General features: G+C 40.0%; 1 protein-coding gene across 1 annotated transcript in view; it reads right to left on the bottom strand.

Annotated features, from left to right (window-relative positions):
• celsr3 (cadherin, EGF LAG seven-pass G-type receptor 3) overlaps window positions 1-21,476 on the bottom strand; it is an 87,159-nt gene that overhangs the window by 43,326 nt on the left and 22,357 nt on the right. The window contains exons 2-8 of the mRNA XM_026367600.1: window positions 20,281-20,624; window positions 17,885-18,173; window positions 5,440-5,662; window positions 2,961-3,076; window positions 2,384-2,472; window positions 2,057-2,071; window positions 1,566-1,723 (exon numbers count right to left, since the gene is read on the bottom strand). Coding sequence (XP_026223385.1) covers window positions 1,566-1,723; window positions 2,057-2,071; window positions 2,384-2,472; window positions 2,961-3,076; window positions 5,440-5,662; window positions 17,885-18,173; window positions 20,281-20,624 — 1,234 coding nt within the window. The remainder of the gene's footprint in view (window positions 1-1,565; window positions 1,724-2,056; window positions 2,072-2,383; window positions 2,473-2,960; window positions 3,077-5,439; window positions 5,663-17,884; window positions 18,174-20,280; window positions 20,625-21,476) is intronic.

Here is a 21,476-nt window from a genome sequence, read left to right as displayed (position 1 = left end):
GAAGGCAGCAATGAAACAAGCTAGGTGTTAGGGGACGTCAAGAAATAGGCATAAAAAGGAGAAAAATATGAAAAAAGAGCAATGACAAAAAGGACACGTGGAGGCAGCCGGTGAAGCAGATGAACAAACAAGAGATTAAGTGTGCGTTACAGCAATTATCAAGAGAGAGTGAGCATAAAGGCGTCTGACAAGAGTGATGCAAAACGAGTATAAGGAGGAAAAACAAGAAAATTCAGGAGGAAGATGTTGGGGAAGGTAAATAACAGTTGTTGGACTGCATGAGTGAGAGAAACAAAGATACAACAGCAGTTTTCACTCTGGGAGCATCATCTTCCTTTTTCTTTCTATGCAAGTGGAGGTTTTTCCTTTTAGATCTCTTTGGCGACACATGCTGTGCGTCGAGCCGATTGAACGCTTGCGGAATATGAATTTAAAGGAAGTCAGATTGACAAAAGGAGCCTGATCCAAACAAACAAGAGATTAAGTGCAAGTTACAGGAAATATCAACAAAGAGAGTCATTAGTAGAGGATGTCAAGACTCAGTAAGAGGAGGGTGAGCTGTTAATGGAGAAACGGAGAAGGAACGCAGGAAGAAGGGTGTTGAAGCGTTAGTCTTTGGCCTTCGTCTTTGATCCTTCTTCTCTTTTCTCAGGCTCACTTAGTACTGACAGAACACAGGCAACATGATTACAGCTTCCAGAGGCAAGGCCAGACATCAACTCTATGACAGGCTGCTTTTTGTGCATGTGTACATGTACACTGTGTGTGAAACGCACAATTTCTGATGCACATGTGTACTTTTTGTTTGGCAGACACACACCTCTGGTAGAGGAGCCTGCAAAACACTGAGGAGGTCGAGCAGAACAGACACTCAAAAGCAAAGTGGTGCTAAAATTGTCATTTTGAATGTTTTGATGGTGCGTACAGCAAGAAAACGGGTGAAAGAAACAGACAAGCAGGGAGTAATGAAAAGAAAAGCACATTAACACCAGGCAGATTCACCCGACGCATAGCAAGACCAGATCCAGACAGACATGAAGGAGCATGAAGATATTAAACAGCCGTGCCTCATTAGAGGCCCCCACAGATTTCCCTCTACAGTCACCTCATCAGCCTGATCTGACGTCCCCCCGAAAATCCCTCCAACAGCAACTGTCCCAGCCAAAGGTTTAGCAGCATTTTAACAGATTATGCTGCTTAAATTTGCATTAAATCGCATGCTACACCTGCTTCTCACTGCATAGCAGTGATCACTTATAAGCCTTTTTAAGCCATGCTGACATTGTGGAATCCTAAATTTGTGAGAACTGTAGCCACAAAAATCTGATTCGATCATTCTCTCTGTTCATTATTAATGTCCATGAATTGTTTTACCGGCGCACACTATCATTATACATGTCATCTTGGGGCTGAAGACCCATAAAACCTATAAGCTTGTCATGATATTAACAGGAGAAGTTGCTGGGAATATTGAAAATTTGCCTTTGGATGTGTCAGAGAATCACAAATAATTGTTATTGAAGGAAAAGTAAAAATATGGAGGTAGAAAAAAACGAAACACTCACTTCTTGGTGCTGGTCTGTTTGCCCTGAGCAGCGCAGCTATAATTTCCGAGCTGTGTCCCAAAGCGGAGTGACAATGCTGTATCACAGTCGTCAACGCTCACCACGGCAATCTTTTCATCTGACGGACCCTGAGCCTCACCACTCATACTGCGCTTGGGCTGAAAACACAAATACACAAGATTGAATGGAGTCTGAAGAAACAGAAAACAGGAACCAGCATGACACCAGACAACATGCAGCAGATAATAAAATAGCAGCTCCAATACATCAGGCTAGGTTCAGTATCTACACTGCCACTGCACATTGTGTTAGAAGGAAAAGCGGAAACTTGAGTTAGTAAGACAAACAACAGACACTGGACTGTATATGGGGAAGAAAATAGTGGAGTGAAAGCAGACACAATCACGCTTTACTTACTGTCTGCTGGTGGAAAAAAGACAGAAAGAAAGAGAGACAGAAGTGTATGTGCACCCTGACACACTCATACTCACATAGCGTGTAGCTGGCTGAGGAAAACGAAAGAACATGAAGAAAATTAAAAGAGATATGCATGAATAAAATGGTGACAAGCAAACACCCACGTAATGCACACACAAACGCTTCAGCTCAATTCAAAGTGTTCTGACGGCCCTGAAGGCTGAGAAACTATTCTGCAGACGCATCAGAAACTCGCAATGAGAACACTTAAAAGCTTGAGAAGACAACTCGTTAAACAGACATCAGTAACGCAAAATGTAAGATCAAAAGCGAGATAAAAAAAAAACAAAAAAAAAAAAACACACACACACACAAACTAAATAAAGTAAGATGTAACTCACCTTGTTGTAGTAGTGGATGTGAACTGTATGCCAGTTGCCATCACTCACACCGCCGGGCAAGAAGGGACTCACCTGAGTGGACAATTCACCTGCAGGGATGAAGTTTGCATCAAAACATAAGGAGGTGTTAGTCTAATAGCTACATATCAAACAGGTCTTTATTCAAATCAATTCATTTCTCCATTAGTTTTTACTACACACTGTATATAAAACACATTGTTCTAGGCTAAAACCCTGCGACCTCCTTTTGAGCACAGTGTAGCTAGTGGCTGTTGAGTTGTGGAAGTCCAGGTGCAGGAAGGAGTATAATTTTGGAGGCGATGCTGTTAATTCTGTCTGCGTCAGCACAGGGAAGACACAGAGAAATGGATGGTGCTTACGCTAAACTAGGAGCTGTGCAATATGAAATACTTCAGCTAAACTAGTGTATACTGTTACTACATACTGCATGTTAATTTAACATTTATCTAAATGTTGTAACATGATAGATTTTTATTTCCCTTGGTGTAAAATCTGACTTTCTCTAACACCAAATGCTGTGATAATGTCCAGTTATGTATGTATAAACTGTTAATACCTGTGGAATATTTGAAGACCACTTGTCCTTCTTGGATTTCCAAAGCGATGAAATCGTGTTTCTCATTGAAGCGTCCGTTATAAAGGAGAAGACCACTGTTCTCCATGGTGGCAAAACTAGAGAAGACAAACAGTTAGTTAAATAAATTTAAGAATGTCTATTGATGAGTGTGCCATGTATTACACACTCCTGAGAAGAACAATATTGTATTACACGTTCACAGAGTTTAAGATGAGATTCTGAACTCTTGGTTTGGTTAATGTGATTTCCAAGCTTGACATAGTGGACCAGTCAATATCTACATTCCTCGTACAGGCTTCGTATGGAATTCAAAACGCATGAATATGAAGATATGATAATATGAAGACCTGGATTCCTACTAGGTTACACACACACACACACACACACACACACACACTGTAGATCAATGTGGCTGCAACAAGATACGTTACAGCAATATGACAGTGTTAGGAAATGTTCTGTAGAGATAAGCAACTATACACCTTTATTATCTTTCAATGTCTAAAATAAACCTGTGGTTATTCAATAACAGACATGTGGCTTCTGCTGTAGTTCCAGCAGCGCTGTGGCATCCTGTCTTTTACTGAGCAAATGTAAGTCTGTAACCTGAACTTAGCTTTGAGTGAATGCAAACTGAGAGTGGAGTCATTTAAGTAGAGATGCAGAGATTGAAGGAGTAAAATAACTTCAAATAGGAACGCGTTATGTGGCGCACAATACGTGTAAATTGCATCTAAAAAAATAATATAAGGTGGCTCTTTTCCCTAAAAGCAATAAGCCTCATGTGAGGCAAATCATGTGTCATGTGTACTTTTATCTCAGCAGATACTAATAATTTTAAACTAATAAATTACAAACTTGTGAAAACATACAGTTTGATATATGTATAATGTCACTGACCTTAATACAATAGAGTTAATTATTAATAGTTCTCTGTGGGAACATGAGTGACATGAGTAATGATTAAGTCCAGTTTGGCCCTGATGTGAGAATCAGACCAGGCAGTGGAGCAAAGAAATAAAACACTGACATGTAGGAGAAGAGGGCTAATGGTTTGTCAGAGTTGAAATGAATCTACGGTCACAGACTACTGAATTAGTCACCATAAGACAGCCTTAAAGCAATTTTACCCAGCATTTAATGCGGAGCAGGAAAGTACCTTTCTCGGGCACAACTTGTCTCGTTCTTGAAAGGAAAGAAAGATACAGGGAAATATTTTCCTTTCATTTAGGGAAAACTACCACTATAACCCACATTAGCCAACATCAAAGTTTCCCAGGGGGGACATTCTACCACAAAATCTCTTAAATGTTCATAAATGAAACCCAGGGGAAGCTTCTGCATCCCTCGACTCAAATAAGACCACCACTACTCAGCTGGGGGTCACAAATCAATGGAACAAATGGTGCCTTCACTTACCAACAATTCACAATTGGCAAGAAAGCTATGACCGCAGTATCTGATAGCAACCACTCCATCAACCTAGCAACAACCCCACGGGTAATGTAACCTTAGCAACTATCATAAGGCGACATCACCCATGGCAACCATCCCATAATCACGCCTGACCACTCTTAAGGGCCACTTCAGATCTCTTATGGACAGCCAATCTGTATGTCACCAGAGGAAGGGCGAGCAAGACAAAGGACAGAGTATGGAGGTAACACCGCACCCTGCAGTAAAAAACATTTGATTTATTAACGACACATGAAGTTGAAACGACTGAATGAAGAAAAAAAAAATCCATGTAAATCTGATCTTGCATGTCTCTTTATGGTGCATGCAAGGTCAGGTCAGGCATGCAAGTGCTGTTGATACAATTTTAAATTCTGCTCAGAAACACAATAATACAGTTTTGAGTGTCCTAAAGCTTAAAAGCTTGATATTGATAAAAAAGCAAAAGGAAAAGCTGATTTAAATTAGGCCTGTGAACTTCTATTATTGTCCTAACTCCTAATAAAAGTCTGTTTTAAGACTCAGTTTGTATTTGAGGGGTTTACTGCTCTGGAAAAAATAAGGAGGCAGCATGAGGTAATCAGAAATGCTGCATTTACCTTCTGACACTTTAGTGAAACACAATTTAAAGAGCACAACATGAGGGTGATAAGGTGTAACATAAGAAGAAAGAGAAGGCAAAGGAGATGTTACAGAAACCTGCAAATTGACAGATGAATGAGGGGTGAAAGGAGAAACCACACTTCTCAGGGAGGTGGAATGAGGCAGAGAGAGGTACCATGAATAATAGGATCGATTTCTGAGTCAGATGCAATAAATAGATTAAAGCAAAGAGAGTAGAGACTGTAAGAGCGAATCAAAGAGGAGTGGTTATGGATCTCTGTCTGAGTGATGCTGGATGAGAAGTGCTGTGAGTCCAAAGGAAGAAAGGAACAGCAAATCAAAACTGAATTCTGATTCATACATATACATTAACATATATATGAAAAGCAACTCCACTCACGTTAATGAGATGGAGAGGTGAAATCTCTGTCTGAGACCCCGGAACATGACAAAGGATTTGGGTGGGAAGGACCGAGCAGTGACGGTGCAGTACGGACGCTCATAACCTCCTGCAGGACACTCGCAGCGGAAACCGCCGCCCGAAAGCTCCCGACAGGTCCCTCCATTGCGACACACACCTGGCACACACCTGCCCTGCCGCCGGTCAAACTCACAGCGGTCACCTGTGGAATAAACAAAGAAATTGTGTTTCAGAGCTGTAGGATTATGTGTAAAAGGGTATGCTGTAGATTAATGTAGTACTTTGAGAATGAGCACATGTTTCTGATGAGTTGATTTCTTTACCAAGTTAATTATTATTTATTTACAAAACTGTCAAGCAGCTGGCAAGTTTAAGAGATTAACTTACAGTAGGAAACTAATTCAGCAACAGTTTAAAGAGTTGTTGTGGAAAACAGATTCAGGACAGGTCTGGCTGATATTAGTGGTCAAATTACTAAACTCCGTCAGTTTGGCCTCAAGAACATAAGGTTCCTGAAATGTGCCCCAATCTATAAAGCAGCAGTTTTTCCCCCTGTCAACAGCTTAACAGAAGTACTGCAGGACGGGTTTTCTCTTCTGTCGAGCCCTGAACTGCATTCGCAGACGCTTTGGATGTAAATTAGTTCTTGATTAGACAGAGGAAGCAGCAGGGAGCCGACTCCTGAGGAGCAGCAGTTGAAGCAACTGTTAAACTACAGATGACTAACCTTTACCATCAAAACACAGAAGAATAGAGCTGACAGCAAACACAATCAGTGTACAGTAGTTTGAGTGTGTGTGTGTGTGTGTGTGTGTGTGTGTGTGTGTGTGTGTGTGTGTGTGTGTGTGTGTGTGTGTGTGTGTGTTTGGACAGGGGGATGGGATGGGTTCCTCCCTGATCACTGTGAGTTTGTTGCTTTAGAAATGTGTGGAGGACAAAAAAACAACACAAACAAATCTACAGACGAGAATAAACACAGATTTGGCTGCCAGTCAAACAAGCGCTAGTCTGAAGTGTCTCAGGAGGCAGAAACACCCACTCAACACACACACACACACACACGTACAAACTCATAAAAAGGTATGTAGGTGTATGAGTTTTTGGTTTGCACCTTTCCTAGAGCGTATTCAGACTCACACATCGGCTGATACGAAGCAGCTGCAGACAAAAACACCCACACCCAGTGCCCTTCATATAACCAGAGTAGACAGGGTTTGAAACTAGCCTTAAGACAGACAGCTCCTTGAGGACCCACTTTATAACCTGTTGACGGCTCCGCATACACACACTCAGCTGATCTCACTATGGATGTTAGGACACTCTCTTGTATAATGTATTCACCAGCCCCTTATTTAACCTTGACCATCGCACTAAATGTCTGACCTTAACTTAAACCCAATTCTAACCTGAATCATAAAACCAGGGCTCTGCTCTTCCTACTTTGTACAAATGAGGTTCCAATGAATAATGCTGGATATTGTAGCTGGATTTCATATATTAGCTAGACCATATACGTCAACATTCAAAAAAAGGATCAGCAAATTATCCGTAGACTATAAGTAGTCAAGGAAAAATTTAAAGGTGTAACGCGTTAAAGGTTAATGCTGAGAAATAAATTTCAAGAACTAATTTTATCATGTTATTGTATGTTATATGTTACTATATGAAGTTTGTGGATGTGGATATTCCTGGATGATGTGAAATTTACAATACTACAGGACATGTACACACACAGTAAGATAATTAAATAAGCCGAAAAACACATATCAATAATAGATGCAATGAATTTTTATTCCCTTCCAACAAAAAAATTTTACACATTCAGTCTGTGTAAACCAAACTCCACTCCCTGCACACACAGATCATCGTCAGTGCCCTCAAGCTTTTACCTCCCCTCGTGGTTGTTGGGATACAAATATCTGACACACACAAGACATGGACACACAAATCACATCCAGAGCAAGTTTTGATCACACACACGCACACACAGACAGACACTGCACAAGTCGTACAGACAGACAGAGACACACTGAGAGAAAAAGCTGTAAGTGTTTGATACACACTCTGATACTGATGATCCGTGACACATACAACCCACAGTGAGCCCTACAATATGCTGCATAAAGTGGAAAAGCGTTTAGATCTTGTCATTCGTCCTTTCCTTTCTCTCTCTATGATGGGTCCTTCAACCTCTTCCAGTGAGGAGTAAAAACTGAAACTTTGAAGATGGCAAACAAGGGAGGATGTTAGACTTGTTTGCTTTCACACAGCCCATGTTCTCACTAAAATCTTAGCGTCCTTTATTTTATTCTAGTTAAACTCATCCACCTATCAATAATCTCCTACAGTAGCTCCTCAAATCTACTCATTTTCTTCCACTTCTCACTTTATTTATGTCCATGCTGCTCTCCATCACTTTACTTGTCCTCAACGCTTCTCTCTTCATGCCAATGGGCAGCTGACATCTGCCAGTTTTGGCTGACAAACACACTCCCCCACACCATCAATCCACCCTGAGGACACACACACACACACACACACAGAGCAAGATATCCAGTCACATACCCCGCCCAGCTAACAATAGCCCAAGGACATTCGAATGATCACATCTGTCTGTCCTTGTTTAGTTTTCTCTCATCCTCACTCCCCTCTCACACTAAACATATACGTCTGTGTAAGTGCACACTACAGGGAACCAATTAAATAAGGAAACACACACACACTTAACACTGCACAATTTTCCTGCCTTTGTCTCTTGCACCCATTCATCCGTACAGACCTTCTCATTAATATTAAAATAAATAAATAGACATTAATACTCATGAATTATGCGTGTAGTGAGACTTAAACACACACACACCTACACACACACACACACACACAGTTCAAATACACAGTCTGGTTTATTATGCACACCCATGATGAGCACAGGTTGACAGGAAATAAACTGATGAAGGAAGACAAAAAAAGACACACACACACACACCTATGGAGGCACACATGCATCAAATATAAAGTGCAGGCAAAACACAAACACACACACAGTAATTAGAGGAAGTAAAGCAGAGCAGACGTTCTCTCAGACTGACTCGACGATCGCCTTTTTATTCTCGTCGTCTGCCCAGACGGTGTGAGGGCGTCCACTTCACTGAGGCACTTTCACTGATCAGCAGTGAAAGGAAACACACACACACACACACACACACACACACACACACACTTGCTTTTACTGTGCACATCCTCATTCTGTTCAAGCGTTTACGTTCAGACACATGGACAAAATGGTCAAACAATTACTAAACAAATGGCTGCAGTAAGACAGCACTATATGTACACACACAGATGGTTTTTAATGAGCGTACCAGGATGGAGACGCACACATGCAGATGCACAAATGCCTAACCCCACTTAAAGCATACGCATGCACATCCAACGAAGACACCCTTGCACAAATAGACATGTGCTCATTACGCACAAATTCCACTGGTGAAAAGTAATAAGGAAGTTTTCTTGTTGTTGTACTGGGCCTACACCTGAGTCCAGTTTTTGAGACACTTGTACGCTGCTAATCGTTTAATCTATTAATGTATGAAAAAATTGGAAACAAATCACAGACTGTTAAACCTCAAGACAGCATCCACACATAAACAGTTATAGAACCAATTATTTTAGTTTTATATGTAAGTTAAGGTCGTGTTATGAGTTTCCTGCCCACCCTCACTGAGATTCACTGGTACCGCACTGCTCATAGTTATTGATAGTCGTATACAGAGGTCGAAATATCTATAAGTGTTTTTTATTATTAATATTATTAACTTTGTTTACCTTTTCCAAAGTCCAAACCATAAAACAGTAATGCACAGAGTTACAGACAAGAAATATAGATATTGTTTTGATCATGATAATGCTGACAACCTCTGTACATAATTCATAATTATGAAGCTATAATAGGGAGCCTGAAAGACACAAGACCTCAGACAAGTATTTCAGCTGTGGCAAAAAGAGGCATTTGAACATGTATTTCCACTGTATTAACTTGAAAATCATATAATGTAGCATCAATGATTTCTTCCATTTAGACCCTTTAGTCTTCCTCTGTTCCACGATTCTTCTCCTTCAGCTCCTTCCTCCCTCCTTCCTTCCTTCCTTCCTTTCCTACCACCCCTGCTCCTTACCTCCCTCTAAATATAAAACACTCCACACTTTGTTGTTCCTCTTTCCTTCCTCTCTTCATCTCTTTCCAGATCTTCTTTCCTTTTCTTTTCTTCCTCTCTGCCTGGTTTTAATGCATTCACACCACTCCTTCATTCATGCAGATGTTTTATTCATCAAAGCCAGTGTTCTTCAACCACCCCCGGCATCTTAGTTCGCTCCGCCCTACCTCCCACCCCATCGCCCCCCCCCTCCTCCACCACAACACATGGTACATCCCCAGAGGCTCCTACACTCCCAGTTGCTTCCCTCTTCTCCTTCCTCTTGTCTTGCCTCTCTCGGTCTCGCTCCTTCTTTAGTGCTCTCTTTTTTCCCCCCTTGTACACCCCCACAAGAAGTGACTGCCTTCAGGGGATCTTGTGATTTTGAGTTCTGGGAAAATGTGTAATGAGTCAGAAATCCGATTTAGTGAAGCTGTACTGTAGTCTGCAGTTTCTTCACATAAAAAATTATTTGCCACAGTGTCATGAATGAATTTTCCATATTTCAAGTCTTATTGTTTAAGCTTTTTATCTATATTAACTTTAACATATATATCAGCTTTTTATACTACTTCCATCACACATTCTCTCTTCACGCTTTTCTGGCCTTTCTTTCACACATCTTACTTTTTTTTTTTGTACAAGGTTCATGCTCGTGCTTTTTCTTCTACACGTACTAATAGTGATAGTTTGGAAAAAAAATAATACAACCTCCATTCAACTTGCTTGGTGTGCACAAAAGATTTTAACCCCCCTCATTTAAGTGTATTGTTGGAGGAGCACAACTCCAGCTTTAGTCTTGTGATGATGTCAGTCACCGTTAAACTTTGACTTTTAACTTTGACTTTTCATTTCCAGTGATTGATTTGACTTGATTTTTGTTTGAAGACAATCTCAAGGAACACGCCAGCTCGTGTGCAACAAATTAAACTGACATGATTGTGCTGGTTCTCACATGTGGCTACATCTTCAACATCTACACCTCTGAGACTGTGAACACTCAAAGAACAGTCTCAGGATTGATGTTTAATTCTTCACACAAAAACACATAAACTGCGTATCACCATCACCACATCTGTACCTGGGGTACTTGTACTATTTCTTTCTCCCTTTCCCTCCCTCTGTGCTCTCCAACTTATCTCCACCAAAACTAATTTAGTCTCCTCTTTCATTCCCTCTCACACTGTTTGCATTTACCACTCAAGTCAGCAAGTCATATCCCCTGCAGAGTTTTTTTTTCTCCATATAATATGCATATTTACAAATCATGGCTTTTATTGAGACATCATCTGCTTGAGTTTTCTATCCTTCTACCTGTGCTCTATCCAAAACTAAGCTGTCTCATAGCTCTGGCTGATTGCACCACTTATCTGTTTTCTTCCACTCCACAAAGTAATTTATTCTTCCTCCATGCCCTGCATGCTTCCCCCTCTCTCTCTTATACTCAACCACCACCAACACTTCACTATCTTTTAATTTCCCCAAAGTAATTTAGTCTTACTTACATACACAAATACACACACACACACTTTTTTCTCTGTCACCGTTTCTTCAACTAATTTGGTCTCATTGTTACACACACACACACACACACACTACACTCACACCTGGTATTCATTTTATTAATAACCTCTAAAATTAATGTCACTCAGACCTCATCCTATACCATTATCTCTCAATCCTTCTACCTCTCCTCCTCAGCCCCAAACCCTCATCCTCTAAGTATCGTAACCCTCATATGTCATTACAATTGTCCTTTCTTCTCTTTACTTCATCTCTGCTACAGCCTGCTGCTTTTTACAATTTGAAAAGCCATCTCTATTCCACCTTTTAGGACTTCATTTAACATTTTCCCCTCAATAACTGTGACTGTCTCACCACCCCGGAGCTTGTCTTTAACGTCTATTTTTTTTGTTTTGTTTTGTTTGAATGTCTAAACTGTCACAACATCTCATTTCACTCTTTTCCTTAAATGTGCTGAGCTTCAAAACACGAATTTTCTTGATTTCATGTGGGAGTTGCAAGTTGCTAAGTACATAATTAAACCAGATTAACTTAATAATTAGCTTTGCTATTGGACATATGTTTAGTAAGATGAAAATTTTTTCTGCTTTATTAAAAACACCTGGGGAATTCAGTGTAAGCACCAGTGGGACAAAAAATCCACAAACTTGCAGATTGTCGGGTCAGATTGCAGTTTTATCGTCATATTTTAATTTGTGTACTTTACAGTTACCTCACAGCTCCCTTGTGGAGCCATAATGGGTTCAACATTTCCTGCTGGACCTTTATTTTCCAATAAATACAGAACAAATAATCTTCTCATGGGGATGCAGTAAAACATGCTGTGACCTGTCTGCCTCACGTCTCTTATTATTTGTCAATATGGGGACTAAACTGTGTCTTTGACTTAACCTAGCTAAGATTTATTTGGTTGGATTAGGACATAATATCTTATAATTAAACCATCCACATGTATGACTTGTAAAGTCAAAGAACACGATCTGCATACGTCTTGACCAAGGTAATTCAGCAGCCTCTTCTTCTGCATTCATCACCCACCTCACTCCCAAACTAATCCACTCCCCCACTTCATCGTCTTCTCTCTATTTCTTCATTTTCTCTCTGTCTCTTCTGAACCAAACTAATTTGGTTTCACAGACACACATATGCTTCAGTCCCTCCTCGGCCTTCTACATTTGTCTTCTCTCTCCTTTGCAGCTGCACATTACTCTTCCAGTTGCTTTGTTTCTAACTTTGAAATCATCCTCTACCAAAATTAAAACTGGCTTATACATTTGCATTATTCTTCCAAAACCTCAGATATTGTTAGATATACTGAGTAAATGAACTGAATATGTGTGGTCTGTTCCCCCTCCCCCCTATCTGCTGGATTAAATTTCTCAGTGTAACATGCATATCTTTATCGCATCCAAAACTAATCTCACCTGTGCCTACCGCATTTCTTCTTTTTCTCAGCTTACTTTAGTGTAAAATACATATCACTTCACCACAACCAAGAGATTTAAGTTCTACTTGTTCTCTTTCCTTACCACTCACTTTTTTATCTTCTCACAAATTGATTCAGTCTGCATCCATGCTCTCTTATCCTCTTTACTGCAGCTCTCCGAGGTGTACCCTCCATATTATATCTTATAATTTGCATAATGTGAATCTCTCTTTATCACACCTGAGCCTATTTTCCTTTCAGTTTGGGAAACAATCAGATAACTTCTGTCTACCGTTACCTTAGTGTTGTTTGTGGTTCACTGTCTAATGGAAACTTTGTTTTATACCACTGGAGTCTGTTGCGTGTTTTCAGGATTAACAGCTGTTGCATATTCTCGTCAATGCTGCAAGCTTAACATGTTTTTCAGAAAAATGAGCACTAGAGGGTAGAAAGATTTGAATTTTAGTGCTGCAACAGCGGGAGGTCACACTACAACTTCCCTTCTACATCTGAGGATGAGGCGCCCTGGAAATAAAGGAGTTTATAACAACACAATTGTTGCATACTGAATATAAAATTTTCTTTTTATCCCTTTCATCATGCCTATAATTGTACTTGACACACTCAAGTTAAAGTCTAGTTTAACAGCACTACTTATAATCCTAATATATACTCTATTAATAAGAGCAACAGCCTTGACCAGCCCATATTCACAGTGAATTAAACTGATCGCCTTCACAGACATTTGATTCACCGGGGGTTAAAAACAGCTTATCTTGTTGAGAAGAAAAAAAAAATCTCTGGGTGTTAACATACTGGGTTGAAATTCAACAACAGCTGTGTGAGCTGCCCATTCTAACCTAATTCTGCTCGAGGAGACAGATGTCAGGACAAGAGAAATTAGCAAAAACTTCCAATCATTTGACATGAGCGACACAGAATCACAACTCGATCTATGCAACAGGAAGCAGCAGGGATTATGGGAAACACACAGTAGATGTATTTATGAGGAGCTGGAACCTCGTTATTGTGGTAAATCTTTTAACACAGTAGGTTATTTTCAGATATAATGTGTTAACACATCCAAGTAAGAAAGACAAAGGTCAGGAATATATTCAATTAATAATGAATGTTAATGAATGTAGTAACACCTGTGTTTTCCTTTATATGATAAATCAGAACATATGTACGGGTTAAAGTGACGCTGATCTTTCTGGATTTATTTAATTTAATTGTAACCACAGAAATCCTGTAACACAGCACCAGTAAGCTAAAGAGATTTTCTCATTTGAATTAAGCGAAAATGTTAATTTAACCCCCGATTGTGACACACTGAGATTAACTTGGATTAAACCTAATATCTTGGGCTAATGCTGGGTATTCAGTACTCTGCTGAATGGTACATGAACTCATCTGAAGCAGTGTTTCACACCATTTTCTCAGTCTGTATCTGTGAGGTTGGCTCCATAAAAGGCGGTGTTAACCTTTTTCTACACTGCAGGATTTAGTATCTCAAGAGTAAAAAGAAGTAGTGTCCTTCTGTAGCAAGTATCAAACGTCATGTACCCCAGGTTTAAATGTGGTTTAGAGAGGGGTTATCCAGAGTTTACCTGAGGTGAAACCCTTTCTTTGTCTTTCCCTGTAGAGTTGAACATGAACCATTTTTAAAAACTATACTCATTTCATTTATTTCCTCTCAATATTCTACTTTATATTTTAACATTTTCTCTCTTTGTAATCTAGACTCTTGAACCTGCCAAACCAATAAATAATAATTGAAGCCAACTTTCTGTATTTTCTGTAGACTTTCAGTCAGACAGGATTGAATACTCTTCTCTTTCACAACTTATGCTTTTAAACCCCGTTCAGATAGGATTTATTTCTCCAGAGGAGGTATGATTATTTTCATATTACCTGCCCTGGTCAGTGATTTTAATCCAGTCTGAAGCGCATATGTGGGTCAGTAATTAAATGTGATTTTTTTTCTGTGTGAAAATGGATTAAGTCAAATATATTTTGGCTAATCTGATGTATGGAGACATGCTACAGTAACACCAACAAATAGGTCTATTCAGGGATAAATGGAAAACCAATTGGAGATCAAGAACAGATCGAACTTTATCAAATGGTTCTTATGTCAGCTACACTGAAGCGTCTTGATTTATGGATGTTTAACTGAGATTCAGGAAAGTCACTCAGTAATGGCAATACTTTATGTGTTTCATTTCTGTGTGTTAAGACGTGACTAAGGAATGACCCCACCTCACATAGTATCTTCACCCCCCGCTTCAACTCCTGCCTGAGGAGGATTTAGCTTTGTTCCGCTGGATGTCTACGTCCATTACAGAACATATTCTGCAGTTTTGTAAAGTTTAGAGTTTAGTATCCTCTCTGGAACAAAGAGGTAATTTACCAGTGACAAAAGGGAATAGCTTATCCCCTACAATGCCCTGAAATGTTAATCCTGTCTGAATAAGGCTTAAGTTGCTGAAACTATTTTTACACAAGCCATTTGCCTTGTGTGTTCCCAAGAAACACCAAACAACAGTTCATAAATTACATTTGACTCAGGTCTGCTGAAAGCTAGTCTTTCTATTTTTTTAAATACTTCTTCTGGAATAAAGATAAAAAAAAGTTTCTAGTCTTAGTTCCTGCCTTCGAGAGCAATCCATAGAGTTACAGGGGAAAAGCAATTCAAAGACCCAAAGAGCATATTGGGAGAGATGAAGGCAGGTCGGATGGAGAAAGCAAAAAAAAAAAAAAAATGAATGAGGGAGAGAGCGTGCTTGGTTGGGAGATGTCTGGAGATTTCTATGTGTTGCAGAATCAATTCGTCCCTGTTTTATTCCTCCTCCTCTTCCTCCCAGCAGCCCCAGGCACTGACAAGACACCATAACACCCAACGCCTACGCGGGAAAAGCACAACCACAAACAACGCAGAACCCATCTGATTTCCCCTCATTCTACTCCTCACCTCTCATCCTCCATCACTCTGTCACCGCTCTTGGATGTCTCTCACCCCGTTTTCTCCCTGCAGCTCTCCTCCCCAGTTATTCTCTCCAAATTCATCCGTCTCCCTCGTCTGTGATATTGCTGTCATACCCATCTCTTCTGTCGTTTTCCCCATTTCTCATCCTCTCTCTTCCTCTTCTCTGTTTCAATTGTTCTCCTTTTTTCCCTTCGTCCCCCTTTTTGTCTACAGTCATCAATTATTCTCTCTTTTCCCCTTTGTGTATTCGATCTAAAGGTTCCTACACACCCTGTCATAACAGGAAATCCTGCAGGTTCTCTGCATGTCACATTGTGCAAGATGGATCGAATAAACTCTGTCACAATCTTTCAGACTGTGGGGGCAGTGTTATGATCTGGAGTGGCTGCAGTTGGTCAGGTCTAGGTTCAGTAATATTATGTGCCCAAAGAAAGAGTCAGGTGACAACCTGAATATACTCAGTGACCAGGTTATTCCATCAGTTTTTCATTTTTTTTCTTCCCTGATGGCACAGACTTACTGCAGAACTTACTATGATCATAGTCTTTCTCCTTTTCCACCCACTCTGTCTCTTTCTACCTAAATTTCTTCTGTTCTCTTCTTCTCATTCCCTCTCTTTACCTCTCTGTCTGGGGAATTTGTGGGAATTTGGAAAACACTCTGTCTCTCTCATGAAAGAAAGGTGTTGCTTCACTCCCTCAGCTCTCTTTTGATTTGAAATAAAATGATATGTGAAATATCCTCCAGACAGAGACTCACTCACACAGGCATTCAAAGGATCTATCCACTCCTACATCAACTCAATGGCTCTAAGAGTGAAGCACTGCAGCAGTAAGGAGAAGCAGGAAAGAGAGGGAGACAGTCTGAAATGAGCCTTGTGTATTGGGAAAGGCAGCAAAGAATGAAGTGTGAGCGCCTGTCTGTGTGAGAGGGGGAACAAATTAGTTTGGTAACTGCAAAAGAAAAGTGTGGGGGGGTTATGGTGGCAGTGGTTGTAGTGTATGTGTGTGTGTGTGTGTGTGTGCAGAGAGAAAGAGTGAGCTGAACAGGAGGAAGATCTCCCACGAGGCAGAGTGTGTGTTTTCATGTTGTTCAGCTCAATATGACAAAAGAATGAAAACAGAGTGGATCAAAAAGAAAGTCAACGTGGGACATGAACAAAGAAGTACAGTCAGTTTCAGTTTATCAGGGTAAAGGTACAGTGTAGACTGCACAACAAGCACACAACAAGAAAATAATCCTCACTATTTGGAAAGGGATGTTAAAATAAAGTTAGAACCAACAATATTTCATTTAAGTGTTTAAATGTTTCCATAGATATTAAAAGTTAAATCAAGTGTTAGATTGAGCAGCTACTGCAGATGTGATACTGACATGTATTTAAAAAAAACATTTTTTTTTCCAGCTGGGAATCTGCTCAAACTAAGTAGTGAAGTAATAAAAAAGTTAATAAAGAAAAACCTTTTGACAGGAGTTTTGAGCCCTTTGGGATACAAGTATAAACTCAAGAGTAAAGTTAAAAGAAACAGAAGAGCTGAAGCTGATTCTCTCATATAAGTTGCAGTTGCTACTGAATGCAGGGCAATGCACTCGTATAATACAAAATAGAATAGATGAGGAGTTAAAAAGAGAATAAAAAGGTTATTTTATTATGTTTTTGTAAATAAAATAAAAAAAATCTAATCTAATAGAACAACCCACATTGTTCAGTTTCATTTAGAGCTGACATTTTCTCAGCATGACAGCTATTACATTAAGTGTCCACAGGTATCTGTTTTGAAGTACTCTTGGTAAGATCTCACAACCTAATTGGGCTCTCAGTGGATACTTTATTAATGCTGGTGCACTGGAAAGGTCAACCAGTTAAACCACTAACGTGCAGACAGCGACTGCCAGACAAGCGTAGACTTGTGAGTAAGTGAGTAAAGTCAAGGACAGTTAGATTTGAGTAGTTCCCATTCTTTAAAGGGGTTTTTGTACTAAGTAAATTGCTTAAGATTTTTCCAAAATACTTTATTAAATATAGAAAATGTGATTTGAACCAAAATTGACTCTTTTTCTGCTTCACACAAAGGATTTGGTTTATTCTTCACAAAAATTAGCTGTACAGTCAGCATGTGAAGAATATCATCATCACTACCATACACACACTCACACAAAACAAAGCTCATTCTTGTGCATTTTCTTGTGCAACACAATCTGACAAATTGTCAAATCTTTGCCACAGCAGCTCAAAAACACAAATTCTCTTTCACCGCTTTCTCTACAACACACACTCCCCTCTGTACTCACCAGTGTAGTCTTCACGGCAAATACAGGTGTAGCCTCCCTCTCTGCGGGCACACACCCCTCCGTTCAGGCAGGGGTTGGAGTAACACAAGTTGATCTCTGTCTCACAGTAATCGCCCGTAAAACCCACTGGGCAACGGCAGCGTAGGCCCGCGATGGGGTGGATGGGCCGGAACAAGATGGAGGGCGAGGAGATGAAGGGGGCAGAGCTGTTGAAGCGCAGCACCGAGATGCACTTCATGTAGTTCTGGCACGGCTCACGCAGACACACATTGTCGTCAAAGGGAAGAACCTGGAGTGACAGAAGAGGAAAGTGGAAAGAAGGATATTTCTATTACAGATTACCTTGTGTTAAACCAGGCTCAGCATACTTCCTTTTATTTCATTACTCCTGAAAAGTGAAATAGCAACAAGCATTTTCTCACAGCAGCTATTTTAACTTGTTACAGAAAGAAAAGCATGGGCATATCTACTCAAATATGATTGCCCATTTCCATTTGGGTGTTCTAGCAAGCTGTTGTGAAATCTGTATATACATTTAGTGAACAAAAAAGAAAATGTTAATATAAATACATGTATAATTCATTCTATCAAAAAAATACTAATAGGAAAAACACACAATAAGAAATTAAATAACAATGTACTCATAGTATCCAAGTGAACTAGACTGTCCCTGTGAGTGACACTGTGGGGTAGCCTGACCAAAGCAGCTTCTGAAATAGTAGAAAAAGGAAATAACCAAATAGTCACCTTAGATTAAATGGCGAAAACATACACACAAACAACTCACTGTACAGACATCATATCCCATCTCTATTGCTAACCAAGAGCCACTGCTTAAATACCCTCTTCCACCTTGATCAGCCTCACTCTGGGCAGAACCATTATCCTCACAGGTACACCACAATTTTGTTCTAAAACAAATTAAGTAATGTGAAGTAACTTTTATCAGTAACATTCAGCACAAACAAGATTTCCTCTATCATACTGTATTACATTTAAATTATGTAATCAAGCAACTTAAATAGTTAAACTATATAACATTCATACAAAATAAGTGCAAATACTTAATCCAGAACACCCCCCACCCTCCCCCAATACTTGGTCTAAACCTTATGACATCATTGATGATGTCAGATTATAAAATGTGAAAGTAGTGGGGTGCCATCTTCTTTAGTCTTCTCAAAGCAAGGTGAGTATAACTAAGAAAGCTCGACCAACACATTTAACATTAAACTCATTTCTAAATCGACAAACATCCAAATTTGACAAGCTAGCTTTAACTACTTCATAAAAGTTTGTTTTATCTATAGCAATCAACTTTAGCTAACTAAAATGCAGCCTTGATATCTTTGTTAATGCTCTTGAGATACACAAACAATATTTTATAGACTGCAATAAAATACCCACTAATTGGTTGTGGACAGCGGTCATGTTACATTATCATGGTGGTCTGTTTAGTATGGCTGTTACTGAAATATAGGGTGGACTAACACTCAGCATGTAGCAAAGCAAAAGAGCAGGATGTCAAGATAACAACATTCATCTCATTTTCTAATACTGTAGTTTCTGTCCAAATTCATATGTGCTTAAAATGAAGAGGAATCTTTGACAGTTTAATGTTGAGACCACTGGATCAGTTATATTCACAAGATTATGTCTTCTAAAACAGTGAGCTATAAATTCAGTCGGTTTGTGTTAATGTTGTTGGCAGAGAGTCGTACATACTCGGCCTTAAACTATGTATCTCTTGACACTGCTGTGTTCTGTCTTGCACCTTCATAAATCTTCTCGGGCCGTGTAAGCAGGCATGTTACTGATGCAGAGACTGCGCCCAGGTGTATGCTTTCATGCATGAGAACATATAGTGGTCATTATCTGTGTATCACTGCATAAAGCCACATGGCTAGGCTGCCATAGCATCTGTACTGTATTATCAGTTCACATCCAATATGCTCAGGTGAGTGTCTTACACATACAGTATGTTCCCCTAATCTTTTATTACCTTTGCTTTGACTGTATTTCATGTAGTCATTAGCAATTTTATGTAATGGTGACTTGCACACAATATGTCATATGTAATAAAAAAATAAACATTACTTCTCCCTCCTCCTGTTTTTTCAACATATGGCTAAACTGGAACACGTTATATGGTTTAAAATCATGAAAAGCTTAAACTGAGACAGGCTGATACTTTTACTGATTGTTGTCTCAAAACAATATAAAACAGTTCTGCTTCACAACATTAATAAAATTGTCTCTAGTGGTTACGATTTGACTAGATAGCAATCTAAATTGTTTTGTGATGCAGCTAAAGATTGGTTTGAACCTCCAAAATATGTTTATACATTAAAACTAACACCAACAATTTGTGTGTGTGTGTGTCGACATGGACCAACCTCCATCTGTGTCAGTGATGTCAACCTCAACCTGTTGAGGTACAGCTGTTCCTCCAGAGCATCAGAAGGGAAGAAGTGTCCACCAGGCAAAGCAGCAGAGAAGCTGACATTCAGGATCCCCCCTGGGGCGGCATCCAGGTCTGGCTGGATGTTGAAGATGAAAACGTCTTCAACAGGCACAGAGAGTACCGCCGACACGCCCTCCAGGAAATTACCCAGAAGTGGGGACAAAAAGTGCTCCTGAGACATGTTCTGGAGGCGGACAGTGACGCTGCTGCCCAACATGTCCTCAGTGATGATGAGAACACGGAGAACGCACTGGGCTGAAATGCTGTGGACGCCATCTGAAAAGAGAAGAGCATAGGAACAAAGGTACGGTAAATGAAAATGTGCTCATTTTAGGTGTACAGAGGATGGACAAAAGGTTTAGAGGAGGAGGTGAAGGAGGTGGAGATAAAAAGATAAAAAGATTAAAAGATAAAGGGTTGGAAGAGGACAGAGTAACAACAGATCAGAGCTGGTGATGGAGTAAGAAGAGAGATGGATGAAGGGGAAGGCACGAGGGAGAAGGGTCAGCGACGGGAGGGATAAACAGGAACAAGCAGAGCGAGATAAGGAGACAGAGATAAATGAATGGAAGTCAGAGGAGGGATTACAAAGAGGAAAGGAAAAGGTGAGGAGATCACAACATTAGGCTTCTTTGAGATTAACTGCACAACGCCTGGGAAGCGGAAAGGTGCAAGCGATGGCAGCAGGAGACAAAAAGCTGCAGAACAGAAAATATCCAAACTTTCCAACAACAGTGGAGATACAATCTGTGAGAAAACTTGATGTCTAATAAAATCAACACATTTCAAAGTAAATCAAAAGGTTTTTTTTTATAAAAAGTCACCCAACATCTGAATCAATCAGATCAGAGCCAGGCATTTCCCATCATGCCCTGAGGTTTTGCAGTCGAAGATCAACTGCAGCACCTGGCTCCAAAATCTGCAGCCACCTTGATGTTGTGAGGTTTTCATTCTCTACGTATGCCTGACACCAGGGGGAATCCATCAAAAACTAACCACTAACCACTGTGTTCAGACCACCAGTGAGCACTCACTCATCTTAAACAAGCCTAATGTCATGAGAGCTTCAGCACCGACCATTGCCCATGCAGGACTCTGTGTTGCTGAATATGCTATCACACTTTTACT

The sequence above is a fragment of the Anabas testudineus genome, chromosome 7 (genome assembly GCF_900324465.2).
Source record: "Anabas testudineus chromosome 7, fAnaTes1.2, whole genome shotgun sequence".
NCBI classification, from domain to species: Eukaryota; Metazoa; Chordata; class Actinopteri; order Anabantiformes; family Anabantidae; genus Anabas; species Anabas testudineus.
The sequence above is the reverse complement of the archived record's forward strand: the minus strand, read 5'-3'. Positions and strand labels throughout refer to the sequence as shown.